This window comes from Moschus berezovskii, chromosome 15, assembly GCF_049115385.1.
Source record: "Moschus berezovskii isolate FMDL1 chromosome 15, NW_MosBer_1.0, whole genome shotgun sequence".
NCBI classification, from domain to species: Eukaryota; Metazoa; Chordata; class Mammalia; order Artiodactyla; family Moschidae; genus Moschus; species Moschus berezovskii.
This window is the reverse complement of record NC_142474.1, coordinates 69,433,691-69,450,153: the sequence shown is the minus strand read 5'-3', so window position 1 is coordinate 69,450,153 and position 16,463 is coordinate 69,433,691. Positions and strand designations below refer to the sequence as shown.

At 44.3% G+C, this 16,463-nt stretch overlaps 1 protein-coding gene across 12 annotated transcripts in view; it reads left to right on the top strand.

Moving 5' to 3' along the window:
* CELF2 (CUGBP Elav-like family member 2) overlaps nt 1–16,463 on the top strand; it is a 577,777-nt gene that overhangs the window by 353,847 nt on the left and 207,467 nt on the right. The window contains exon 1 of one of the 12 annotated variants that reach the window (XM_088844199.1): nt 5,961–7,236. The exons of the other annotated variants lie outside the window; for them this stretch is intronic. Coding sequence (XP_088700325.1) covers nt 7,091–7,236 — 146 coding nt within the window. The 5' untranslated portion in view covers nt 5,961–7,090. Of the gene's footprint in view, nt 1–5,960; nt 7,237–16,463 lie in introns of those variants that run through there. 12 annotated transcript variants of the gene reach the window in all.

Here is a 16,463-nt window from a genome sequence, read left to right as displayed (position 1 = left end):
GCTGTTCCATGTCCAGTTCTGTTGTTTCCTGACCTGCATACAGATTTCTCAGGAGGCAGGTCAAGTGTTCTGGTATGCCCGTCTCTTTAAGACTTTCCCACAGTTAATTTCTGTTCATTTCTTGTGTCCATTTGTGGCTTTCAGAAGGGCCTCCTTCATGTTTGCTCCTCTAAATGCACGTGAAACATCACAGCAAAAATGTTAGAAATGTCCTGTATCCACGTGAATTCTGAGCTTACACTCTTCTTCAAACCACATTTTTAGTAAGTATTAATGTCCTTTCAAGAAAATCGCGCTTTGTAGGCTCTTGCATATTCTTCTTCATCTCAGCCATGGGGATAGTAAGCTTTTTCGTTTCCTGATGCACCTCAAGAAGTGGAAAGCATTCAGTCAGGAACCAGGGAAAGAGAGACAACAGGAGCTGAAGAAGATGAGTCCGGATGGATCCCTTGCGAAGTGTGTGCGTGTGCACATATAATACTCACGGCATGTGTGTCTGTCTGCCTAACTTTATCTACACACACACTTGAATTAGGACTAGAGCTGTTAGTTGAACAACTGTTTATCAATTTTCCAACGGGTAACAGAAGTGAAGGTTTTAAAATGGACTGTATTTACTGCTTTTTTGCTTTTTACTTTTTAAAAGCCAAGGAAGAAGTAGCTATGGTGTGTAGCCAGAGAGATGCCTTTATGTTTGTTTAAGGAGAAAGGATTCAAGTGGCAATCAGCTACAGACAGCAGTATTTGTTTGGGGGAAAGCAATGGCAATAATCAATTCTTCTGTCAGCATCTTGGAGACGAGCAAAGTTTGAACAACAGAAGTGGCATATCGACGAAAATAAGAGGAGTAAATATGAAATCATGACGGAAGGTAGTTGACTGGTCACAGTAGTAAAAGCACTGCATTTCCGCGTGTGTGGCCTGTATCTGAAGCCTCTGCTCCAACCACAGAAACACTTTATTTTCTTAGCACCCATATTTGGAAAGCCAGTGAACAGGGAAATTTTCAGTTGCTCAGTAAATCAGTACCTTCCTATTTCAAAATATAGATGGTTTTCACTTGCATTGGAACCTAAATTTAGGCCCTGATGATTCTTGTCGAGGTAACAGGAGCACTGCTTTATATGCCTTGAGAAATGTTTCCGGAAGGAAAACGAGGGTTCTGTTCCACTCGCCGTTACAGTGGCCTTTTTGTGTTTTAAATTCAGTGAGAAGAGCATCATCAGCATCCCCATGACTATTAATATAATTATCACCACTAGGTGGTGCGTGGGGAGTTGGAGGCACCGGCGATGATGGGGTCCATGCCCCTGATGCTGTCACTAATTGGCTGTTAAGGGAATACCGACGTGTATCAGATGAAAAGGTCATGGTAGCAACCAATGCACTTTCCTCAGTAATTAGATTTGTGCTGGGGGTGGAGGGTGGAGGAAGCCATGGCAGGAGACACGGCCTCCATATGCGGGTCTGTATATAGACGTGAAAGGCAGAGGCGGGGCAATGTGTTTATGTGTTGTAAGTGTTCTGTATCAGAAGCAGGAATTCTTTTTTCTTTTTTAATTAAAAAAAATTTTTTTTAACTTTATTGACATATAGTTGATCTGGGCTTCCCAGGTGGCGGTACAGTGGTAAAGAATCCACCTGCCAATTCAGGAGACACAAGAGATGCAGGTTTGATCCCTGGGTCCAGAAGATCCCGGGAGAAGGAAATGGCAACTCATTCCAGTATCCTTGCCTGGAAAATTCCCATGGACAGAGGAACCTGGCAGGCTACAGTCCATGGGGTCACAAAGAGTTGAACAGGACTTAGCAACTGATCATACACACACACACACACAGACACACACACAGTTGATCTACAATGTTACGTTAGTTTTTTCTGTACAGCAAAGTGACTCAGTTATACATACATACACAGACACACATATGTGTATTTTTTTTCTTTTTCATAATCTTTTCCATTATGACTTGTCACGGGATACTGAATATAGTTCCCTGTGATGTAAAGTAGGACCTTGTTTGAAAGTGTTAGTCATTCAGTCATGTCTGACTCTTTGTGTGTCGACCTAGTTTATTCATCCTATGTATGATGGTTAGAAGCAGGGATTCTTTAAACCAGAAACAAAGGGTGGAGCTGGAGTCTTGAGAATCCCCTTTGAACATGATGGTCTGCCTTGACCTGGATCCCCAGCCAACTTCCCTTGTGCAGACCCTCTCGCGTCAGGGTCCTGGTGTGTCCCCGCCATGCAGGAGGCCCAGGAACAGTAGAGCTGGAGTCAGGTTCTGGATTTGACAGGTGTCATTTTCCAGGGGCATTACTTCTTGATTTCTTCTCTCTTTTTACGATCTGGCGGTCATCAGGGAATCTCTGCTGTCAGAAAACAATGTCAGCTTCTGGCTCCATGTATAACATCTTGTGTCTGGTTTCCTCTAGACTAAAAATATAAGTGGGAAGAATTATAGACGGCTCAATTAAAACAGTAATTGGCCAAAAGCGGCTCAGAACAGATCCAGTTCTGGGAGGTGCCTCTATGCTCTGATCACCACATTCCTCCCTGCTTCTCCTGCTTAATTTTTAAAAATGTGATGTAATAGCTCAATTAAGGGTTCCCCATTTCTCATTTGTCTTTCTAGTCCTAATGCCTAGTGAGGGGCCCGGTGCATAGAAAATGCTGAGAGTAAAAGCAGTACATGAGAGTGAATGATGATCAAAACCTTGTGGGAACACACGGCAACCCCCCCAGTGTCTAGAGGGTCCCATGGACAGAGAGGCCTGTGGGGCTACGATCCGTGGGGCTCAAAGAGTTGGACACGACTGAAGTGATTTAGCACAAGCATGCGATGATCAAAACGACCTTCAAAAATGTGTTGAATACAAAAATCCTAGTTTCTTTGTGTCCACAGCATTGTGTAGGCCAGTGATACTTAGGTAAAATACCAGGATAAAATGGACAGGAGGCGAAGGTAATGTAAAAACATAATACTATCAGTAAATCTGTAGCATGTTGAAGACAATGTGACAGTTTTTGATACTGTATCAAATCTTTCCATGACGCCAGATTTGTATTTGCCACGAGTCACTTGGTGGCTACTGGGAGCCGACACTTATTAGCTACACTCGTGTTGTTGTCTAGTCACTGAGTCGTGTCCGACTCTGTTTGCAACCCCATGGACTGTAGACCACCAGTCTCCTCTGTCCATGGCATTTCCCAGGCAAGAGTACTGGAATGGTTGCTATTTCCTTCTCCAGGGGATCTTCCCAACTCAGGGATCCCACCCACATCTTTACAACTGAGCCACCAAGGAAAGCCCTCTGTGTCATTGGGTCTGTTTGAAAAAATGATTTACTGCTACTTTTTTTCTTGAGGGGACAGAATAGAATACCTTTGGAATTGCCCATAAATAAAGATGAGTTGACATTCTACCCATCACCTAACATCTTGTGCTTTCCCAAGAACGGAGACCATTTAAATTCTCCTCATTCCCTTTGGTTTGTTGACTTTAAAAACTTATCAGTTTCCCCATTTGGCATTAAAATAGTATGTTTAATCATCATAAATTTGAAATTCCTAACGCCCACCTAAATATTAAGTAGGCAATTAGATATATGAATCAGGAACTCAGGACCTCAGGAGAGAAGAGGTGAAGGCAAAAGATACAAATTTAGGTTTCATCATATTGGACTTTTTTTTTTTTTTTTTTTGGGCTGGAACAGTTACATTTATTTTTGGGAGGTTGGAGTGAGTGTCATAAAGATTAAATTGCAACAGGTTGAATCAGTGCAAAATAGCATAATCCATATGAGAGACTTTCTAGATTGGCACCTGCAAAAAAAATCATTTCTGGAATGATGTTTAAAGTGCTGAGAACGAATGGGAGCGTCTGAGGATGAGCCAAGACACAGAAGAGACGAGTCCATGGACTGAGCTCAGAAGCATTCCGCAGCTAGATGTGCAGGAGTAGAAGAGAAGTTAGTAAGAGAGGTCCCCAGGGAGACTCTGAGAACTTGATAGCGTTGCTGACTGATCATCAGAAGAGGACTTGCAGGTCAGACACACGGATGGCGTGTCAGTGCAGCCAAGCACTGCCCTGTGCGTGAAGTCGAGCGAGTGGATGATGGTGGTGGGTTTTGAAAAAGCAAAGGCCCTTATTAAGGGACTGTCTAGTTGTCACAGGTGAGCAAAGGCCCTTTCCTTCTTGTGCCTTAAAAAATGTAAACACATCCTAGGGTCTTAGATTTCACAAGATGTTTATTCTCTGAAAAGATCATTTCCTAGTCTGAACACCCACAGCAGAAAATGCAATCATCTTGGTAGAACTTTTCAGTTCTGCTTAGCCAAAACATATATATAGCCAGCTGCATCAAAATTCTATTTGGCTTTTTATTTAAGGTCATCAGATTACTGGATAAATGACCTTATGTATTGTTGCCCATTTTGTATCACCAGTAGGTTCCCAACAGATAGCCTGTACCTTCTGGCATGGAGGAGAGGCTTCAGAGATATTTTGGAGCAAAGAGTCCAATTAAACACACCTTTGGCCCTCAGTTAATGTATGGAAATCTGTGTCGCAGATTGTTCTGGTGGTCAGTGAACTTCAGCAGTGAGATATGTCTAGAGTACACAAACTCAGTTTTTTCAGACAGTAACGTTAATTCAGAGAGAGCCAGAAGCCACCTCCTAACTGAGTTTTAATGGGTTAAAAGGATCTGTTGGAACTTCCCTGGCCATCTAGTGGTTAAGAGACTCCACGCTTCCACTGCAAAAGGTGCGCGTTCGATCCCTGGTCTGGAAACTAAGATACCGCATGCCCCCTGGCATGACTAAGAAAAAAAAAGGACGTGTGCCTTATTCAGCTTTTTATTTCCAGCCCAGCAGTTGTCGAGAACCAGACACTGTAGGCTGAACAGCTTTCTGTTGGGTTGTTGTAAAGAGGGATGAGGGACGTATTGGGTTGTTAAGAATACATGCTCCTTCTCACTAGGGAGAGAAAGGGCTGGCTTGCCGGAGGAGGGAGCTGGGTGTGTGAGTTACAGGGACCCATTCTCCATATCTGCTGAAGGGCTGTCAGATAGGAAGTACATTTAGAGACCTACTTGTCCCTTCAGCTATTCATCACTGTTGATTGGCTCCGGTGGCAGACAGCAGTATTTTTAGACAGCGAATGATATGGAATTTCTTCATGTACAGAACATTAGCTGATCCCATTACTCAAAGCTACTCAGAAAGTCAGAGCTGACACTCGACTGAGCTCCAGAGGAAAAACAATAGACCTAAGAAACAAAAATCCCGAAATGCATGATGAAAATATAGGTAGATTCAAGTTAGTGCCTCAGCACCGTTTATCCAGTGTGGTGCTGTCAGTGGGATTAAAAATAGAATTTTCATAGGGAGCAGTTTTATGTAAGTCTCTTCACCCTCATGCAGTGAAAAATAGGTTGAGTTTCCACTTCTTAGACCACCTCCTTTGAAATATACCTGACTCTTGTGCTCTGACAGTTGGTGTGTGAAGATAGCAGGGAAGACCTTTTTTCCCATAGAAGCGGCACAGTGCTTGTATATCCTAGTTTGCAAAAGATAAATGCAGGGAGAAAAAAAAGTGAGTATGTTTAAAATGTCCATGATCCTACAGGGTGGTGTTAGTCATTTCTCACGTAAAATCCTTTTAATTGAAGGCTCTATGTTAATGTGTTTGAATTGCTTCTCTACAAGAACTGGAGACCACAGAAATCTATAGATCATCCTTCAGAAGATCAAAGGATCAGGCTGGATGCAAATTTAACTGGCAGTAAACTGCCAGTCTCATCCTTAGCAGATGCTTTTCTGTGCTGTGTTCTTTGACTGACTTTTCAAGGCCTGATGGTTTTTAAGAGGCAGCAGTTCCTCTGATGAGTCTGTTAGGCTTGTCAGTGAGGAGCCTCTGTTTATTCACGTACATACCGTATGCATGAGGCTTCTGAGGCTTAAGGCTTCATAACCAGACTCTGATGAGCAGGGTTTGCAGATTTTGAGCCACAATGCACCAGCCCAGCAGCAGGGTGTGGTGCCCATTTTGGTGGAACAAGTGTCTTTCTTGGATCCACCTGTGTCATTATTTGATAAAATTTATCAGTGGTTTTCTGAGCTGCGTGGGGAGAAGAGCAACCCTGGCAAGTCTGGGGAACAAGTTGAATGCTGAGTCCTGGTGAGGTTTGCTTTTGAAAATCGATGAGTAGAGAGGCCCCGTGTTCCTGTTGGTCACATGATCCAGAAAGGCATTGGGATGAGTCCAAGGAAACTTCTAACAGGATACCAGGGAGGCGATGTTGCTATATTGAAAATTCATCAACAGGTTGTTCTGGTTGAAGAAGAACATGCAACATCATAGTAGAATGATTAATTGAACAAACACATATACAGCACTTATTATATGGTAGATGTTATTCTAAATGCTTTACAAAAAGTTAATTTATCTCATCTGGTAAGGTTCTGTTATCACTGTCATTTAAAAGATAAGGAAACTCAGGCCCAGAGAAATGAGGAATTTGTCCAGGATCACACAGCTAGTAATGGCAGAACTTGGCCTTGAATCTGGGTGGTCTGGTTCAAGACTCCAGGGTCAACCCACTAAGCCATGCTTCTTCCTCCACATCCTGTGAGGTGTGATTTCTGAATCATTTTGACAAGCAGTGATGTGTTTGCGCTTAGTCAATCAGTCATGTCTGATTCTTTGCAATCCCATGGACTGTAGCTCCCACCCCAGGCTCCTCTGTCCATGGAATTCTCCAGACAATAATACTGGAGTACGTTGCCATGCCCTTCTCCAGGGGATCTTCCTGACCCAGGGATTGAACCCAGGTCTTCTGCATCATTGGCAGACAGATTCTTTATTGCTATGCCACCCGGGAACTGGTGATAAAGCCCCTGTAACCCAATTAATTTTATTCCTTTATATCATCTCTCCATTCACCCCTTTATACTAAGACCATTAAGAGATTTTTACTGGACACGAAGTATGCTGGTTTAAAAGACCTGCCTTGAATGCTGACATCTGCTAGCCATGTGGCTTGAGAAGAGTTGCCCGAGTTGCTTTCATTTGCCCAGTGAGTGTGATGATGTCACAGAAATCAAAATGCTCTTTAAGAGTGCAAAGCACTGTGGAAATGGGCCAGGCATCCTTCCCAGAGACCAGTGGTTCTCCAGTGACAGCAGTGCCCAAGGGGGTCTTGGCCTTTCCCTGGATTTCGTATTACTGCCTGTGAGTTCTCTGGAGACTGCCTCGAGACGTGGGTGTCATTTGAGGTCATGCCATACGACCTATTGGGGGTTTATGTTTGGACTCTTTAATATTCATGATCGAAACAAAGACTGTGGATGTGATGGGATCATGACAGAAACATGACCCCTGTTCACATTAAAATGGGGAACAGTCTCCATTCTAGGTGATACATAACTTTTAAACCAGATGACTCTCTAGAGAAGGGTACCTTGGAGCGGCCCCGCCCCTGACCCCAAGCTGTGTGATGCTGGAGCTCCCAACCCTGGGCTCCGGGTGGATGGGCTTAATCTCAGCTTTGGTTCTGATCTTGTCCCGGCTAACTCATGCATGCACAACATGATCGGGCCGTGTCACGCCTCACAGCCTTTTTCTGTGCTATTCTTTTATACATTTTTTATAAGGCAGAATGTATTCAGAGCATTCTGCTTCAAAAGGCATTTTGCTCTAATGGCTGTGAAGAAATGTTTACTACTCTGGTTCTATGTTTTTAAAAAACAAAAGGGTAATCACAGGCATTTAATTGTCTTCAGTGCTCTACAAATAGTAATTAAAACCTCTTTTTTGTGTGTGGTTTTGAAGAAGTGTAAACATGTCTGTGAATGAAATTAGGCCCCATGTCAAGCCCAGTGTGCCCAGCAATGGGGCTGTTTTGTAGCAGTGTCCAAACTGAGGGCTTGCAGCCCAATTATATAAGTGAGCCCCATTTAAATGTGTGCTGCTTCCCTATTCCTGTTCTCAGTCTTAATCAAAGGTGCAATGTAATGTTTTCACGATTTGCCTTCTCTTATTTATTATCAAAGTGTCATGCCCATCCCCGAACCATATTCATCTCTTCCATCCCCAAAGCTTTCTGTCACAGCACTCCTGAATAACATACTTCTGTTACAAGATTGGTGTATTTGAGAAGTAGTCTGCAGTGTCTCCCATTTCAGAGAGAAAAACTGAGCCATAGCAGCCTCTGATTTTTGCATAAGGTTAAAGCTAGCCAGTGGGAAAGCTGAAGTTACCCATTTTGGGATTCTTGGCCCTGGGTTTCCCCCAGCAATTCCACAACCTCTCATGTGTATGTACCAAGAATAGCATTAAACTGGCTCCATGCCTCAGCTCGGTCTGTCCAAGGATGAGACGATTAAAAGCCTGTCGTGTTGGTGTGTAGCTCAGGAGTCACTTCTCTTGTCCTTGAATCACTTGAGCAGGAGACAAGGAGGTCAGCAAACCTGATTCTATTTTGGTCCTGACCAGTGACTGGTTGGTTGACCTTTCCCAAGTCACTTAACTGCTCTGTCACTTTCTGTGAAATGAGGATGGAGGAGCCTGTCCCCTGCCTGTCTCCAAGGGTGACTTTATCAGGAAAGGCGAGTGGAGATACTCAGACAGAGCATCTCAAGGCGCATGCCCAGGCCACTCTCTGGTTGACCAGATACATAAATGAAGCTGATGCTAGATGGGGGCTTGTGATTCTTTAATAAAAAGATGCACCAGAGCAGCAGCATCGAAACTTTGACACCTTCCATCATTAATGAAAGTTTGAGAGTCCAGAGGTCTGTTTTTTGGTTTTTGGGTTTTTTTTTTTTTTTTTTTGGTAACCCTGAAATTTTAGATACCTTGAGTAAACTTGAACAGGTATATTTACGAGGGTCTGATAAAATAGGGCGGTAAACTGAGTTAGGAAAATTCAATAGACATGCTTCCTGAAAGTCAGGTTTTACTTGACCTCCTTCCGTCTTTCTTGAGGAACAGTTGCTGTCAACCAGCTCCCTCCGAGCAAGCTAGGAAATTTCTTTTGATTCAGGACAGCATCCATAATTTCTTGTGAAAGCTGGTGACAAGCACTTTATTCACAGACCCTTTCATAACGTTTTTTAAAAAATTGTTTAAGAGAAAAAAATTCTATTATAACACCAATCAAATTTATAGTTCCCCCTCACATAATCTAACCATTAATAACTTATTCTATCAATTTCAAGAGAAATGTCGTGGTCAGAAATGTCATGTTTGTGTTATAAATCTGGAGGTTCTTTTTATTGACAAAGTTAATATATTTTAATATTTTAAAATCGCCCATAAGTTATATCTGAAAAATCCAAAACTCCAATAAAGAAACAGGCAAGGGATTCAAGTTGGCTTTTCATAGAAGAAGAAATGCCAGTGGCTAAGAGGGGCATGAAAACTGCTTTCAGCCTCACTCGGTAAAGATCAAACAGCATGTCTGGGTTCAAATCCTGATAGTGCTACTTACTTGGGCTGTTGGATTTTTCTCCTGCATTTTAATATTTTTTGAAACATTACTTTTATTTTTGGCTGGGTCTTTGCTGCAGCACGTGGACGAGTGGGGCCTGGTCTCTTGTTGCGGAGCATGGGCTCTGGAGTGCACGGGCTTCAGTAGTTGCGGCCCCCAGGCTCTAGAGCACAGGCTCAATAGCTGCGGCTCACAGGCCTAGTTGCTCCACAGCGTGTGAGATCTTCCTGGATCAGAGATCCAACCTGTGTCCCCTGCACTGGCAAGTGGATTCCCAACCACTGGGCTCCCAGGGAAGTCTGCCCTCTTCTTTTGTTTATTAAGGTATTATTTACATACAGTGGAATTTAATGCGCTTTGATAGTTGTCTGTAGTCATGGGCTACTCCCCAGTCCATTTTCTTCCTTTATTTATGCTGCGATTCTCCAGCAGCAAATTTTCCCGATCATGCCGGCTTTGGTCGGACCAGGTGTGGTGCTGAATGCACAGGCCAAGGGAGAGGTTGGTGCAAGTCGGCAGACATCCTTTGAGCCTGTGTGCGTCAGGCGCTTTTGCCAGGTACAGGGAGTACTGAGTTCGTGAGGTTTCTGTACCTGAAAGTGTAAGCCGTGGCAGAGAGAATGTTTGTGTGCTTCGTTGTTCGTGTGCACTCTGACGAAGAAAAGGATGCCTAATTATCAGTGCTGGGGGCAGGATTTCTCAGTGGGCCAGGCTGTCCCCATTCCCTGTGCTCCTCCCTTTGAGAAGGAAAGCTTTGCTGAGTTTTGCTCTAGATTCTCCGTGTTCTAACAGGATTTCATCATTTTGAATAAGAGGAGATTTACCAGGAGAAAGTCAGGCTTCAGACATCCTTCACCATGTTCAGAAACATCCTCAGCCCCACGGTCTTTGAGACTGATGTTCCTGCTAATATTAAGCATCACCAAAGACCCACCTCCAAGAACCAGCTTCCACTAAGCAAATGGGAAAGCTCCGTTCAGTGGGGAGATGGGAAGAGGCTGTGCTTTCACTTTTCCTGCATCTGGGGCCTCTCGATTCATCCTCCAGCACCCCCACCCCTCTCTACCCAATCCAGTGCTTCCATCCGCTCTGGTGGGTGGGCTCTTGATTTCCTAGATTACCCTCTGGGAAAGGACAAGGGCTGTAGCCAGCCCCAGAGCAGCTCTAGAGAGAGTGCTGAGGCTCTTACAGATCCTTCACTGGCGCTCATGTCTGAAGCCTGCAGTCCTTGAAATGCAGAATTACTGCAGGTGCAGTTCAAAAACTGCACAGATCAGCCGACCAGTGCCTCTCGAATCAACAGCTTTTAAGGCGTGTCCATCTGCAGAACCGCCGTGAGCTTGCAGGTAGCCATGCCGCCTGTAATTGAGCTCAGAGTCTGTACGGTTTCTGTGCCTTAGCTGCCAAGGCCTGTTGCTGTTGGGGACAGAAATCACCACTGTAGACCCAGACCTGGCTGGGGAAGTTGTGAGGTCAACACAACTGGACTTTTCAACTCAATGCTATTTTTGCAAATTCAGAAATAATAAAATTCCCACCAATTTCCAGGCATGGAAAACCAATTTCTCCCTTGATGGGTCCAATTACATGGTTGAAATAAAATTTTAAGAGCTATCTTAGTATTTTCTGAGCCTGGCCCCTCTCTGTGGGCTTCTGAATATAAACGCATATAAGATGTTTGCATGTTTGTAGGTCTGGGCTGTCCACGTGAAAGGAATTAGGCAAATTCTAGAAGAATGCCAGCCAGGAGGCAGCATTTTCTACCTTGGGGCCCATTCCGTCCTTCTTTGGCTCCCCTCCAATTCTCTCTTCCCTCTCTCCCTTGTTAAATATTTGAAGCCCTACTAAGTGCCAGACTCCATGCTTTGCCAGGGAAACAAAAATCAGCAAAAGCAAAGCTGGTCTGTGCTCTCAAGGAGCTGATGGTCAAATCAAGGAGACAGGCAGGCATTAGGCAAATAGGCACAAAAATCCATATAAATTACAAATTTCAGTGAGTGTGATGAAGAAAACATGCCCAGTGCTGACAGGTTCGTCTTTCCTTGCTGCCTTGAGCTTTTCATTTGGGGAAGACATTCTTCCCCAAATGAATGAAGGGCCTTTCCAGTACTGTCTTTCAGGAGGTCTTATTCTGTGTGTGTAGAACCCAGCAGGCTGAGAGAGAGGCTCTGATGACAGGGATGTCTTTCATGGAAATTTGTATGCCTCTTACTGAGGAAATTGACTTCTCAAGGAAGAGCTCAGCTCGTGCAGACTAAAGGGGGTGGGGCATGTTTTGTCCGTACTTGCCAGATCACCGGATGACTGAGCATCATGGCAGAACGTGGACCCAGTTTAAAGGGTCTGGTTCATTTCAGATCCAGGTGAGGAGTCCAGGTGATTACAGCATCTCTGGGAACTCCCTTTGGTTTCCACCCTGCCTTCCATCATCGTTCTTAAGAAAGCTACTGAACAGGGAACATTCATTTTTTTTACAGCATAGCATTGATCAGTATTTGGAACAGTGTCTTTGGAAGGTGGGTCTTTGCAGCAAGGCTTAGGCTATAGACCTGACTCCTTCCTGAAGGCAACATCCTGCCACCCCCAGTACTTTGCAGAGCAGCCTTATTTCGCAGCCTTATTCACTCAACTATTTTTCTTTTTTTTTTTTTTTTGCAATTACGATGGCAACCATTAGAATAATATAAACCACTTACTAATCAGTTTAGTAACCAAGGACAGCTGCTTTACACAATACGGAGCCAAATTAAGAAGGCTTTTATGATGTTCAGAAATTGCCTGTTAGACAAAGTCAAAAAACCAAATGGTAAAATCAATTGACTCTTTGCCGGTTTGCAGCCAGCTGTCCCCTCCAAACAGCGACTGCAGAAACCTACCCAGGTGTCGTGATGCAGAATATCCTCAGAATGTAGTTCTGTGTTAGATGTGTTTCTTTGAAACTCCGAGGAATGGGACCCTGAAAATCAAGCTGTTTGGGGGGGAAAGTTGTGTCATGTGAAGTGTTAGAGCATTCTTTGTATATATCAAGTATGGACATTAGCCAAGCTTGGCAACCTGCAAAAATGTAATTTTTGTCCCCCGGAAACATAGTCTTGGACACAAATACAGGAAGGTATTTTACAGTCTGAAGTCACTGGTATGGAAGTAAATAACTGACCTGTGAGTGCTGGGAGCAGGACTCCTTAGCCAGTGGCGGGTAGACATTGGAGCATCCTTCCTAGGACCTAGTAGCACAGTTGTAAGTTCTGGGCCCGCGGCATACATCTTTGAGTGTCACTCTCCCTCCAGTGACTAAGAAAAAGAAGAAAAACAAGAGCAGATAAATTTGGCCCCTGGAGTTTTCCTGTTTTCCCTGCTCCCTGAATCTCCCGTTCAAGATGGTGGAGTAGAAGTCATAGATGTGAAGCAAAGAGGCATCTTCCACAACCAGGAGGATCCAGAGTCCCCACTGTGTCCTTGTCCATAAGGACACTCTACACGGCCACCCTCAGGTGTGTGAAGTAGGCAGTTTGAAGGCCCCACACCTGCATACAGGTCTGCGAGGCTTTGTGCACCGTGCTTCCCATCTGCAAGCATTTCCCATCAGCCCATCATGATCATCACTCCACACACTATTCCTGTCCCCTTGTGCAGCAGCTATGAAAGCCATCCTCCATCAGGAGTAAACATGGAGTTGAGAGGCGTAGTCCTGAGAAAACAGAGCCTTGACGCCAACGCAGACATGGCAGGTTGGGGAGCCCAGGCCTGAGGCAGGGTTATGACGGAGGGTGAAGGCAGAGAGTTCGGTGATGACACTGTGGGACCTCTCTGGTGCTGAAAACCATATTGGGCCAGTTCCTTAATCGGTTAGGCATCCTTGCTTTTTTGTGGAGGAGAACCAGCCTCTTCTGTCATGGGACATGAAGGCCAGCCTTCTCCAGTGATGAGGACAGCGATGGATCTCACCCTGGGTGGACTTCTGCCAGATCTTAGTCTGGAGAAGTAATTCTGACGAAGCCGAAAGGCGTGGGGAAAACTAGGAAGCTAATATACAGAGAAACCTGAAGACGTGTAGTCTTTCCCTTCCTCTTCTTGCCCTCCTCCTTTCCATTTTGCACTCCCAGTGCTGAAAAATGAGAGATTTCTAAGTACATGTACACCTACACACACCTAATGTGGTCATGCTTGCTCTTCATGACTTTCCTGTGAAATGCGATTAGTTCCAACTGTTTTCGTGCCTGTTTGAGAAAAGGATGGTATCACTTAGCTTCTTTATTCCTAATAAAGATGGAAATGGGTTGGAGTAAAGGTTGCTCCGTTGAAAATAAATTGCAGTACAAATATGCATATAATTTACTTCAGGTGTTTCGTATCTAGAACAGAAAGTGATTTAGCATTTAGAAGTGTGATGTTAACGTGTTTAAAATTTTCCCAGAATTTAGTGATCATTTATGTCAGGCCGACAGAAAATATAATAAAGCATTGTCACTTTTCCCCGTTTATTTATGCAACACATATTTGAGGATGCCTGCTCTGGGCCAGACACTCTTAAGTTCTGGGTACATAGTGGTTCCTAGGACATACTCAGTCCTTGCCCTCAGGGAGCTTATAGCCTGTGACTGTATATGAAATTGCAAAAGATGTTCAACAGAAAGAAAATCCCTCTGATTCATCTTCATAAATTCCCCTGCTAATTAACTTTCTGTAGCTTTGGACACGGAGAAGGCAATGGCAAGCCACTCCAGTACTATTGCCTAGAAATCCCATGGATGGAGGAGCCTGGTAGGCTGCAGTCCGTGGGGTCGCTAAGGGTCGGACACGACTGAGCGACTTCACTTTCACTTTTCACTTTCCACTTTCACACATTGGAGAAGGAAATGGCAACCCACTCCAGTGTTCTTGCCTGGAGAATCCCAGGGACGGGGGAGCCTGATGGGCTGCCGTCTATGGGGTCACACAGAGTCGGACACGACTGAAGTGACTTAGCAGCAGCAGCAGCTTTGGACAACATTATATTTCCCTTGGATTCACATACATGCATTTTAAAGAAAAGTTTGAGTGGTTTCTTAAAAGAAGTATGGAGGAAGAAAACGCTGACAAACCTTCACTTTCTTGGAAAAACAGGAGATCCCAAAGAGGCACAGGGTGGAATTTCCCTACATGCTGCATGAGATTGTTCTACAAGTTGCATGTGTGTGTTCAGTCGTTCCGTTGTGTTCAACTCTTTACAGCCCTGTGGACTGTAGCCCACCAGGCTCCTCTGTCCATGGAATTTTCCAAGCAAGAATACTGGAGTGGGTTGCCATTTCCTTCTCCAAGGGATCTTCCCAACCCAGGGATCAAACCTTCATCTTCTACATTGGTAGGCTGATTCTTTACCATGGAGCCACCTGGGAAGCCCTGTTTTCTAAGTTACTTCAGTCTAAATGGCTTCGTTTCTAATAGGAACCACTTAGCTGGACCATTAATGATGATCGTTTCAGGTTCAACTTTCTCTCTCTTGAAATTGACTTGATCGGTGGTGGAAACGGTCAAGAACTTATGCAAACGTGGGATGAGGACCTCAGGCCCCAGCCAAGCATAGACCATGAAACAGCAGGTGCTGTGCAAACCCACCTCTGAGCAGGGAGGCTTGGGTAGGAGGGAGAGTCCTGTCTCTTGCTGGCTGTAAAATTTTTCTGTGAGCCATTAATTGGGATGATTTCATGACCTTTGTTATTTATAATGTGGCCATAGGAGAAAGCCCTTGAGTAGGAGATAGTGGAGACAGAGAGGCAGGTTTAGGATGGATTCATTTGGTGAAGAAAATGTGAGTTTCACGCACGGAAACGAGCGCCTGAGAAAGAATAGCTCAGTCTTCACAGCGTAACTTTGAAGACTCTTCCAGTGAGAGATCACGTTCCTCCACTCACTCCCTTTTTTAATAAACCAGTGATCTATTATCTAATAATGCACCTTGTTCATTTCAAGTTGCTCTTAGGTGGCACAGTGGTCCAGAGTGGATGCTATTAAGTCAGCAGCGGCAGCGTTTTGTCACCCTGCCTGTCACCTCTAGGTTTTGCCGCCCTGCCCCCTTGCTTTGTCACTGTAGCCTGAAATCCCCGCTGCACCCATTAAAGTGTTGGCTTGTCTCCTAAAACTCACCTGTACTGTTTGTTTCTGATGTCTGCCTTGGCAGCTTAATTTATACGTCTGCTCTTCTTGGAACAGAGTCACCCCCCAACACTGACTCTAATTTCCTGTTTTTAACATCGCAGCCTTTGCTGGGTCCGTGCAGCTTCTAACCAGTGCAGACCGTTCATCTCAATCTTCTGTCAACCCCCGCTTATCATTTTCAGTATATTTCCTCAGATTTTCCTTCCATCGCTCAGAATACGATCTTTCTGTCCAGCGGACAGAACATGGGAAATCCTAGGACTTTGGTAACTTGAGCCACTTCACACGGCCTCTGAGTAACCAGAATGTACTGTCGTGAACGGGGGGATGGAAAGACTGACTATTCAGTGGGGATGACCCATGTCTCAAAAGAAAGAATACCTGTACCTGAACTCCCGGATCTTCCTTCTGTATTTATATCCATCATCACTCACAACTTTTTCTGTGGTAACTTAGGAATCTTCCCAGAGCCCAGGGTCCCCCTTACATCTCTGAAGCACTTATTTCTCCTCTCTCTTAACTATTCATACATTTCAAGATGTCAGCAGTGGACTTAGAAGTAGTACATTTAGGAAAATATCAATTCAGCCCTTGCAGAAGTGGGTTATAATGCTAGGCAGACTAGGAGTCTGAGAGGAGTTTGGCACATCTCCAGAAATCTCCAGGAAAGTAGATCTGTGAACATGTGTACATGTATTTGTAAATCATTATATCCATGGATCTTCTTTTCAGCTATTTTCTGAAAATAAAAAGAAACATTGGTGATGAGTATTAAAAAAATCCTTTCTCTTGGTTAATTTTGGTTCCAGTTGATGAATATTCTTTACACAAG